Source organism: Miscanthus floridulus, chromosome 19 (genome assembly GCF_019320115.1).
Source record: "Miscanthus floridulus cultivar M001 chromosome 19, ASM1932011v1, whole genome shotgun sequence".
Classification (NCBI taxonomy): domain Eukaryota; kingdom Viridiplantae; phylum Streptophyta; class Magnoliopsida; order Poales; family Poaceae; genus Miscanthus; species Miscanthus floridulus.
The window spans coordinates 73,634,304-73,646,195 of NC_089598.1; the positions used below are offsets into that span (position 1 = coordinate 73,634,304).

General features: G+C 45.5%; 1 protein-coding gene across 1 annotated transcript; it reads left to right on the top strand.

Annotated features, from left to right (window-relative positions):
* The first annotated feature begins 9,053 nt into the window (after positions 1-9,053).
* Positions 9,054-9,999, top strand: LOC136529947 (uncharacterized). Its single transcript, XM_066522994.1, has one exon. It carries the CDS (start codon positions 9,254-9,256, stop codon positions 9,632-9,634), a length of 381 nt encoding a protein of 126 aa, XP_066379091.1. The 5' UTR covers positions 9,054-9,253; the 3' UTR covers positions 9,635-9,999.
* Positions 10,000-11,892: the final 1,893 nt, after the last annotated feature.

The window sequence follows — 11,892 nt, forward strand, 5'->3', positions numbered from 1 at the left end:
ACATTTGATATTGAATGATCATTTGATATTGCAACTTTGCCCAATCCTTGAACTTTGCCCTATGAATTATCACCAAATGTAATCCTTTCTTGACCATCTACTTCTTCATCTAGTGAGGTGAATATACGAGGATCATCGGTCATATGTTGAGTGCAACCACTATCAATAACCCAATGACTTCCACCGGTCTTGTAGTTCACCTACACACAAGAGATCAAGCTTGTTGTTTAGGGACCCAAACTTGATGAGGGCCCTTGACTTTCTCAACTAGTGACTTTGCAACCCAAATTTGCTTAGGCCTATTCTTGTTGGGTGGACCTAAGAACATGACTTTCATTTTTCCACTAGAATTCTTTCTAAGCATGTAGTGAGCATTGAAGGCAAAGGGTCTAGCATGCTTGGGCAAGGGTTGTGGTGGTGGAGTTTGACACTCATGGGCAAAGTGACCTTCTTGTACACACTCAAAACATCTCTTTGGCTTAGGCTTTGACTTGTATTGTTGTTGATGTTGAGCTTGAGCTTTCTTCTCTTGATTTGCCAAGTACCCAATACCACTTCTATCCATCTTCATCATGGTGTTCATGAGTAGCTCACTTTGGAGATATTGGCCTCTTGTGAACTTGCTCAAACCGGTCTTGAGATGTTCTTTTTCCAACTTGAGCTTCTTGTTTTCTTCTCTAAGTTCATGATTTTTCTCCATCTTGAGTTTCTTGTTCTCTTCTTTAAGCATCTCATTTTCAAGAGTTATGTCATAATCATTGTCAAGATTCTCTATCACAATTATGTTGGTGGTTGATAGCTTTTCAAGATCTTTCTTGAGCTTTTCATTCTCATTCTTAAGCTTAACATAATCATCATAGTTGTTGGACTCAACCACTTTCTTGCCTTTGCTACTAGAACCTTGCTCAATGCTCTCAACAATCAAGTCATCACATGATGTAGTTATATCACTCTTAACAACATTGTTAGTAGCATCATGTGGCTCATTGAATAATAACTCATGAGAAAGAACAAGATTGTCATGATTAATCTTGAGATTGGTATACTCTTCTTTTAGCAAATTGTAACTAGTGGTGAGCTCATTATGTATGCCCTCAAGTTTAACATGTTTTCTCTAAGATCCTTTTTAGAGGATTTGAGCTCCTTGAGTTTGGATGACACAATTTTATTTTCTTCTCTAAGCTCAACACTAGCTTTTTGGCTATGTCATACTTTGCTAAGAGTGAGTCCTTCTCAAGTTCTAGCTTTTCATTTTTAGCACTTGTCTTTCTAATGATTTTAGTGTATTGGTTTAGCAACTTTATAAGATCATCATAAGAAGGTGATTCAAATTCTTCATCACTATCACTACCACTTTCATCATTGATAGCATTATCATCACCACTACTATCATTATTATTTTGTACCTTTCGTTCACCCTTGGCCATAAGGCATAGGTGTGTAGAAGATGACTAGTGGCAGGTGTCAGGTGAAGATAGTGAAGAATCAATCACAAGAGCGGCCACCTTCTCATTTTCATTCTCACTTTCATCATCGGATGAGCCTACTTGATGATTCAATATCCGTGAGCCAATCACCAACAATGTATGCCTTGCCATTCTTCTTCTTCTTGTGATATTCCTTCTACATTGTATGTCTTGTTCTTCTTCTTCTCATCATCATTTTCATCACTTGAGTCATCTTTCTTGCCCTTGTACTTCTTGTACTTGTCTTTCTTAGGTTTGGGGCATTGATGAGCTAGATGACCAAGTTCTCCACAATTATAGCAATCCATTTCAGAGATGGGCTTCCTTCTATTACTAGTGAAGAATTTCTTCTTCTTGCCATCAAACTTGACACCATTCTTATTTAGCTTCTTGAGCATCTTGGTAGTTCTTCTCACCATGAGAGCAAGACTTGCATCATCAATCTCATCATCACTTGAGCTATCATGATCAACTCTTGCTTTGCCCCTCTTCTCTTGGCTAGCCTTGAATGCCAAATCTTTCTTCTTGGTGGAAGCGAGCCATCTTATGGAGTGATGTGCATGTACATCTCATGTGCATTGATCTTCCCTAATATTTGAGTTGGTGTAGCGGTGGAGAGATCACCTTGATGAAGCACCAGTCATAATATGCCCATATTTGTTAATGGAGAGGACACTCAAGATCTTTCTCACAACATCAGGAGGGTTGCATTTGTGTGAGTCCAAGCCGATTGACTTCCTCTACAAGAATATTCAAGCGTGAATACATCTCATTGGCACTTTATCTAGAAAGCATCTCAAATGAATTAAGCTTTTTCATCATAAGGTGGTAGCATTCCTCACGCTCACTCTTGGTTCCCTCATGGAGCGCACAAATGTCCTGACCATAGTGCATGGTGCATCTTTGTGGTTCCGCAGCATGGTTAAAAATATCCTTGCAAAGGCCTCTAAAGAGGGCTGTTTCTAGCATTTGCATTCCACTTCTCATAGTTAACCTCATCGCCTTGAAGGTTGGCAGGGATCATTAGGTTTTGAGAAGCCTTGTGAGGCAGCTCTAAGAACTCCAACATCTAAAGCCTCTAGGTATACCTCCATGCGAATTTTCCAATAAGGGAAATCATCTCCCTCAAAGATAGGAGGGGGACCATCCCCATAGGACATCTTGCTCTAGGCAGTTAAGCCTAATTTAGGGAGCACGAGGTTTCGATACCAATTGAAAGGATCAAGATGCCCAAGAGGGGGGTGAATTGGGTTAATTCTAAATTTTTGCAATAGTAAAGCCCTACACTTAGCCCATTTCACCCCTTGTGTCTAAAGTGAGTTTCTATTGTTCTCCCGTACAAAAGTTTTGCACCCTAGGTTTCAATCCTACTCTAGCATGGCAATTCTAGGAATGTAAAGACATAAAATGAATTGCTCAAATGTAAATGCTTAAAGTGAAAAGAGGGAAAGGAACACGGCGATGTTTTCCTGAGGTATCGGAGAGTTGCCACTCCCACTAATCCTTGTTGGAGCACTAGCACAAGGGTGTAGCTCCCTCTTGATACGCGCAAGGATCAAGTGCTCTCTACGGGCTGATTCGTTGACACTCCGTCGCGGTGAATCGCCCACAACCGCTCACAAAAGTGACTTGGGTCATCCACATGCTCCACCGGATGATCACTAAGCTCTCAATCACCACCGAGCCATCTAGGTGATGGCGATCAGTAAGAGTAACAAGCACAAACTCTCACTTGACCAAGACAAGCCTAATGAGTAAGATGGATGCACACTTGCTACTCCCTATGCACTAATGAGGTCCTTAATCCTATATTATCAAATCTCAATCACCCCACTAGGCTCTTGCTCTCCCTTACACTCCAAAGGTGATTTTTAGCTGAACAAATGGGCAAGAGGCCTCCCATGGATGAGTGGAGTAAGTATTTATACCCCCTCATTCAAAACATAACATTTGGAGGCTGAGTCATCACTCTGCGGGCTGACCGGATGCTCTAGTTAGGGTGACTGGATGCTCTAGTCAGTTGTACCCACCACTATGTCAGAGAGAGTTGTTAAGCTCTGACCTAACTCTGACCAGCGTCTAGTCAGCATCCACCGGACGTGTCCGGTCAAGAAAAAACCTCTCTAGAACCTCTCTAGAGTGGACCGGACGCAGGCACCCCAGCGTCCGGTGCTCCTTCACTCAGTGTTCGGTCAGTACCAAATGACTGCAGTTGATCAAATGAACTGACCGGACTCAACCTCCAGCATCCGGTCAGTCATTTGACCCTCCATTCACTTTCAACTCGAAATCCTATGTGAATGAAGTTGACTCCAATTGATCTTAGGGCTATTCCTGAGCTACCTAGTGCTAGGTTTGATAAGTGTGCATGACACCTAACCCACTAGACTCATCTAGGTCAAGCTACTAGTTCATACCCCCCTTAATAGTACGGCCAAAGGAAAAACAAAGTCCTAAACTACTCTAAGTGTCTCTTCAACACCAAACGATACTTAGAACTAGTCCATCCTTTACCTTGTCGTCCATCCTTTGAAAACTGAAATGATTTCCAACGACAGGGGCATGACAACCATGATTGCCCAATCAATTTCCATTACCATGACCTAACTCAAATTGCCTCTGCAAAACACACATTAGTCATAGTAATCTCGTGTCATCATTAATCACCGAAACCCAACTAGGGACCTAGATGCTTTCACCTTCATCATGGCTCGCCATATCCTTGTTGCCTACTTCTTTCACAACGAGTTTAGCAAGCCTACATGGTGGAACATAGAGTAAGTTATGACTCATTATAGGACATTAATCCTCAACTGATGCCACAGGCTAATTAAATTTCAAAATTGTAAGTAGAGGTTCTACATTATTAACACTACTCCGAGTAACAACGAAAGTAGAGAACAGAGGCTTTGTGAACTAAAACTACTCCATTGACAAGTTTTTGTACTAGATCGATATTATAAAAAAACAAGTTTATGTAGGAGTAGCAGCAATATTGTAACCGGCCAGCATCAATCAGTAAAGGAAAGAAAAACTGGCCACAATCTTCATCTAAGTGACTACACACGGAGCATATTGTATCAAGATTGACCTCTTTTCTTGGAAAATTTCATCTGACTAGGAGGCCACCGAGGGTGGAGGCGGGTAGGACACCACCAACGGCAGGGGCAACGATGGGGCGGCCAAAAAGCGGGCGGGGGCGACGGGAACCAGGCCAGCGAGGACAGGGGCGACGGGGACCTAGCGCTGGAATCGCCTGGCGGCGCTCGCTCGTGGAATGGCCTGGTCGCAGAAACAAATAGCCTAGCGGCGCTCGCTCGCGGAATAGCGCCTAGCGCACGGGGCTGGGAGGGGCCAGGGTTTTTTTTGGAAAACTAGCTGGTAGGTGGGAGGGTTTAAGCGCAAAATATTCCCACCTCTCACCCCATCCATTGGTTTGGCATCCTATGGATCTGATTCATAGTTTCTAAGTTTGCATAGGTTCCCTGGTTTGCACCTGATATGTTGCCAAAAAAATTACAATTCTCGCTTCTCGAGAGTCAAATAAATTTCAACTTTAATCAAAATTATAAAAAAATACTAAGATTTGTAATACAAAATAAGTGTTAGTAGATAATAAATTTTGTTTGAGACATAAATGTTAATACTAATCACTATAAATTTTGTCAAACTTTAACAAATTTGACCGGCATAAATCTCATAGTTATGTTTTTTTTCTAGACGGACGGAGTAAATTTCATTTTGTCTCAAGTTCTTGTCTAAGTTCCCGTACTTTCAAATTACATATTTAACTTTTTAAACGTGTCTCATATTCTCATCCAGATCCTGGTACTTTCAACAACTCTCTAAAATTGTCTCAAGTTCTCATCACGATCCCGTTACCTAGCTTAGGGGGCCGAGATGTACGACGGTAGCTTAGGAGGGATGTGCTGACCTAACTTCCTAGAACCCACTAAGCGTGCTTGGCCGTCATTGCCATGCTTGAACTACAACATAAATGATTTCACGAGACACTGTCCAATCATTAACGGAGGAGGACACAAAATTCAACCGTCTCCTAAAATATCTAAGGATTTTTGGAGGCGCTTGTTTTATTTACAGAGGCGGTCACAAACCGACCATCTCCGAAAATTGATTTACGGAGGCGGTCAAAAATTACCCGTCTGCTAAAATGGATTTATGGAGGCGGGCCTCTTATGAGGTCACAGAGGCGGCTCACCTGGTGCAGACGAACCTCTTAATAGGCCTGCCTATTTTAATGTGGCCGAGCCCACTAACGATTAGGGAAGCCCATCTCGGCTCGGGAACCAGGTCACAGTATATAAATGAAACAAAACCCTAGCCCACCACAATCCTCCTCTCTCTCTCTTCCTCACCTGTCGGCGCTCTCTCACATGCCTGTCCTCTCTGGATGTGGGGATTGAACATATGTGGTGCCCGGAGCTGACCTTGATTGAAGTAAGGATTGGCAGGAGCTTGATTTGGGAAGTAACCAAACGAACCTAGGGCTGACGACGGATAAGGATCCATCAGAGGCCCCATCGGCGATGGGTAGAACGGCGACGGTTGCTGGTACCATCCACCTTCTCCCCAACCCCACTCCTCCTCTAGACTTCTTAGTCTCAAGGGGCCTCTTCCACCTCTGTCACGACCTACCATCCCCTGCTTCAACTTCGACACAAACGAATCCTTGACCCCTTTCCCCCATATGTCCGAAGCGAAGCTCAGTGACGTCACCAGGATTTATAGCTATAGTGGTCCATTGTCTATTTTTTTTAACCATTATAAATTTAATATGTCTGTACACAAGTATATGAATGATAAAACACAATTAAAGAAAAAGGAAAACACAAATGTCTGATGCAAAGGGCCAAAGCTGATCTCCTTTGGAGCCCCACAATCACTTGGCCCGATAGGAAAACAATCACCGACCTCGAACCGCTTAGACTCTCAGAGATCCTTGTGGATCCAGACTAGATCCTTCCCCCTACAAGCAACATCTTGGTTCCGAACCCTAGCGGTGGGGGAGTTGGCAGGGACGAACCACAGCTGTCCAAAGAAGTTCCCACCGCACCTTCCTCATCCTCGAGGTCCCCTAGATCCACGCCATTTGATTGTCTTCTCGACCCCGCCAGATCGCAGCACCTGCCCTTATTTCTTTTGTGGTGTCACGTGTCTCACCATTGGACCCTTCCTGCAGCCTCTCACGGGACTCTCCACACTCTTCTCCGCGGGCCGTCCCCTCAGCCGAGGAGGGGAACCTCTCACCCGACACGGACACACCAGGGGGGAGATCCCTGAGCTGTGGCCGGAGCCCACAGTTCCGGCGGAGCCTCGCCACCCACGTCACCTTGGTCTCGCCTGAACCCTCTCTCATTATCGCCTTACCTGCATTATATGTAGTTTGTGACGAAGACAACTAATAATTCGGCCCCAGATGGCAGATCTGACGTATTTCTAGCTTTGCAGCTCCCGTCAGCCAAAGGTGGCGAAGTGGTACAACAGGTGACAGCAAGCCGCGGCGGCGCCAACAGGCATGCCGATAGGTGTGCTGGGCTGCAACTAGCCTCGCCGGGGGACGAGGGACCTGGTCGCCTGGGCACCGAGGTGGAAATCTGGAACTGGAAGACGAGGGGAAGTGATGACTGATGAGGATGGTTCCGCTGCTCTGTCCTCGGAACAGGACGCTGAACCCGACAGCTGTGACATGAAACGAGAGCAATAGAGCATTCAATCTTTTCTAGGATTCCAGTTCCCTGAGGCTGCTGATATGCAAGAAATGAAGGATTTGTAAGGCTGTATTTGTATGGTTCCAGGCTAGCAACCTACCCCAATCCAACCTGGTGCTGTGTCTGTACTATGTAGCCTTCCAGGATTGCTGGATGGAGTGATGAACAAAGACTAGATGTGCTTGTGTGAATTGTTCTCAGTAAGATCACTGATCCAGATATTTGTGTGTTTTTGTATTTCAATTTCGGAATATTGGCCCTGTTCGCTTGAACTTATCAGCCGTACCGTTTCAGTGAAATAACATTGTTTTTCTCTCACAACAAATCAGTATCAGCATCAGCCGTTTTTTTTAGCAAGCCGAACTGGGTCAAGCCAAGCTTACAAACAAGTTTTGAATTATAGATCCTCAGCCTGAATTCAGACCCCTAATTGGTTCCTCTTTAATTTACTTTGTCTCTTTTTTTGTCCCCTAAGTTGTATTTCTTTGTGTAGTTTTGTAATTACTTGTTCACGAACCTTGCTTTCAATAAAATTTCTGTAGGGGCCCGGCCCCTCTAGTTTCCTAAAAAAAATAGTCGCAGCTCTTTTTATAGCAGAGCAGGGATCACCTGTTTCCTGCAATATACTAGTACTATTTTCCAAGAGGATTATGCTATTTTCGTAGCAGAAGTTGTGTGGTGTTTTGGGTGAAGTTAGGTGTGAAACTTGCATCATCTTGCGTTCAGAACTGAAAGTGATGCTTCTGTTTCCAGCCGGTAATTCAACAAGAAATGAATTCAAGAGGACGACAGGCTAGTCTGAGTGTCTGTTTAGCTGGCTTTGTACCGGTAGCCGGCAAAAGTAATGCAAGTACTTTTGTACTGCATCAAGTTTATAGCCACACAAGGACATCCAAGAACTTGGGCGATGCGCCTCCTGGTTGTCACAAGTGTTGCTTATTCTTAACAGTTCATATGCCTGCTACTGGTCTTGAGATAAATGTTTGGTGCTATTTCGAAATGATCAGCAGGAGTTACCCCTACTGCTTATATGCATTATAAATAGATATATATGATTGCGTTCCTTCCAAATACAAATACATCATAACCGATCTACGCCTCAAGAGGTTGTCCAAGACGTCAGTAATGCTGCAGCCTGCAGGTGATGACATTTGGTTCCTAAGGGCCACGTATGAGGTTATGAATGAATGACGTGCTATTCGGTTCGTTGAGCTGTCAGCCTGCACAGGTGTACGCTAAACCTTTAAAGCCTGCCAGTAGTGCTAACCTTTCAACGTAGCAAATGGTTGAAATGTGCTTGTTTTGATGTACGTCACACATAAACCAGATGATGAGCTGGTGGTGTCTGTCAACAAGCTATAGGTTTTTTTATCTTAATAATGTAGATAAAGATAAAGTCTAGGTTAATAGCACAATAACATATGATCATAGGAAAATGAAAGCAGGGTAACTGAGGTAAAGTGTTTGGCCAGCGCGCAGTCACGACTCGGAGCCAACCGATTTTACCATCCAAAAAATTAATTCTGACTGTCAAAAGGTATTTTTGGTTACGATGAACGGTGAGCAGTCTTATCAGAACAGTGAGTGAGGATCCCTTTTCTTCGTTGTTCCACTTTGTCCTAATGAATGCGCGCACTTGTAAAGATTGTTCCACGAACCCATGCATCTGAAATGCCGCATCCTTTCTCCTTTCTCCTTTCTATTCTTTTTAACACAATCGGTCCCTCGTGCTATCATGTGTCGATCCAATCGAGCCTGAATCTTAGCCCTCCTGTGTCCCCTCGGGAGAACAACCAGAAACGAGGCAGCCTATAAGAGCGGAGGCGCGGGCAACAACATCCCCGCCTTCAAATGCAAGTCTCCCTCCCCCACACCACAGCCACAGGTTGTGCGGCACCAGACTACGACGACGCCAAAGCAAGCCTGTGGAATCGGCAAATCGCCGCGCGCGCGCTCTCCCCCCAGGCCGCCGCCACCGCCACAGCCTTTCCATGCGCGCGCGCACACCTGCACCTGCACACGCCGCTCGCGTCCTGCGTCTCCTCGTCGTCCCTAGCGATGGCTTCGTCATCCCCAGCGCGGCGGCTCTATTACCTTCTCCTGCTGGTTCTCCTCCTCCTCGCCACACTCTCCTCGCCGTCCGTCCGCGCTTCCTCGGAGCGCCGCCGCCGCCGCGTGGACGACAAGCCGGCGTTGCCACCCGCCGTGGTCCCAGTCCCAGGGCGCGCGCGGCGGCAGTTCCACGTGGCGCCAACAATGGGGCCGATCAGGGCACGGAGGAGCAGGGCGCGCGGCGGGGGCAACGGCGCGTGGACGTTCTCGGCAATGCTGCCCCGGGGGTTCGTGCCGCCGTCGGGCTCGTCCGCGTGCCACAACGACATGCCGGACACCGCCGCCGACGCCCAGTTCTTCGCCTGCAGCGGCGCCGGGACGCCGTGACGACGACTGAGGCCGCCCTGGCGCTAGCTTGCATGCTTCAACCGATCGAGAGAACTTCTCGGAAACGCGGGAATCGCATCTCTCTGCTAATGCAATCCCCTGAGGGCTCCTTGCAAGTGTAAATGCGGTGAGGCTTACTCTGTTCTTGTCTAGTTCTATACATGAAACATTCGAGCTCTGAATCAAATGAACGGATAAGAAGCTATGTCAAGGTTGACTTCACGATGAGTATATCCTTGTTCTTGAACATGTAAAGGAGAAACCTTTATTCAAATGCTTCTTGGTTCCACAACAAATGTGCTCTCTTCATTAGCCGCAGTTCTTATTATGAGCTGAAGTTGAGCTCTGCCTCTTCTGTTCCATCATCCATGGAGTCTCATTTCACCTTTTGCTCATGTCGAGAACGATTCGGTGACTCGGAACTCTTTTTGACAGAAAAAATAAGCAACGTAGCTTAAGGGCTTCTTGTTTTTGGGATCTCGCCATTAAACTAGGCTTAGAGTGCATGCAAAGCTCGGACGGCGCCTTGGAGTTTCTTGGAGGCAGGAGCAGAGCAGAGGTTGATGCTTTTGGAGCAGGGGATTACGGGGATTCAGGCGTGCGGATCAAGAGCAGGACCGTGGGATCTATAACCAAATCGGGTGGCATATGCATGTGGGCGTCGCATGATCTAGGGGGGGGGGGGGGGGGGGGGGGGGGGGGGGGGGGGGGGGGGAGATTTGGGGGCGGTGATTGGTGAGTTCCCGTGAACGCACGACGGCCATCTAGCAGCGCGTGAGTGGCGAATGATGATTGTATTTTATCGTCGTTTCGTGGCGTCTACTCCATGCAGCAGCCGCGGCGAAACAAATCAAAGTCCCTTTATTTATATTAACAACAATGTCGCGCCGCTCGATCTCGTGGTGTTACCGTACGTCCATGTGATTATGAAAGTTCAGTTCTTTCCCAAGCTTTGGTTGAGCAACCGAAAGTGGGAAAAAATAGAGCAACTGCCTTGACGATGGGTCACAATCTAGTCATATATGCTCATTGACTGGATTTGTTCAACCACTGCTGGCCCTCCCTTGCTAATTGAAACTCTAGCGCTGAAGCCCTATAAGGGTTTATTTGTACAGCTTATAATAAGCTGCTTTATTATGAAAATAATCTGAAAATAGAAACAAAAGCGATGTTAGTGCTTTGTTTATTTATATTAGCTTGTTTCGGTTCATCTCGTGAGTTGTGACAAAAGCGATGCTAATGCAAGCCGCAGATACAAATCAAAGGGATTCAGTTAATTGGACTTTGATGTGCCAGCTAACATATGCCATTTTATCAATTTAGCCAAACTTTCCATTGCCCAGTATGTTCTGATAACCACACCTAAGAAACAAGTTAAAAGATAGCCCATTGAGAAGGTAAATTCCATATTTTATTTGTCAGACTGCATATATACATGAAAGGCCTATCTTATTTGCTGCAGTCATTTTTTACTGGTGCCTACATGCCATCTTTTTTTTCTTTGTAAAAACATTGCACTGATATTAAGAAAACTAGCTATTTTCACAATCTAAAGCATGCACCATTTTCTCCGGATCATGCAATAGATTTGCGCGTCTCTGTATTAAGATAGAAAATATTCGCACCCTAGAGGGTCAATAAGTTTTACATTGATGCTCAGACCCTCTTGTGTATTGAAAGTTATGCTATTACATTGGACACTGATCAACCTGAAATGCGACACCGGCAAGAAGGACTATGCCCGGGCTGCCGAGCGGTGGCGGCAATGCTGCTTGCGCGCACCCACGTCGCCGTCTAGTGGGAACAACTCACGTAACGTCTGCGTATTACCTTGGTCACCGCGGAATTAGATATCACAATGATGTTACAGGAATCGTTGCAGACCTCACATAAATCAGGAGCTTGTCTCGCTACGAGTAGGCCTTACATCTGACTTTTGAAAGTACCACTCTGCCAAATACTGCAGGGTCCAATCATTAAAGAATCAGGCTAATCTTCAATTTTTTATCAAGCCAAATGGCTAAAACTAATAGAGAATGCAACATGTTCAGGGGTAACCATGGCCCATGAGAAGCTCCGATCCGTCACCGATATCAATCAAGAGTGATAAATAATGAAGCCAAGGGAACAAGGACAAAGAAAATTACAAGAGCTAAATTCAATAGTTTTAGGCATGAAAAATCGTTGACTTCTGGGCAGTGTTTGGCTGGCTGTGTTCGGCTAGCTGGTTGGCTTTTTTTTTTTTAGTCGGAGCAGTG

Coding starts and splice junctions, on each gene's coding strand:
- LOC136529947 (XM_066522994.1), top strand. CDS start 9,254: ATGGCTTCGTCATCCCCAGCGCGGCGGCTCTATTACCTTCTCCTGCTG.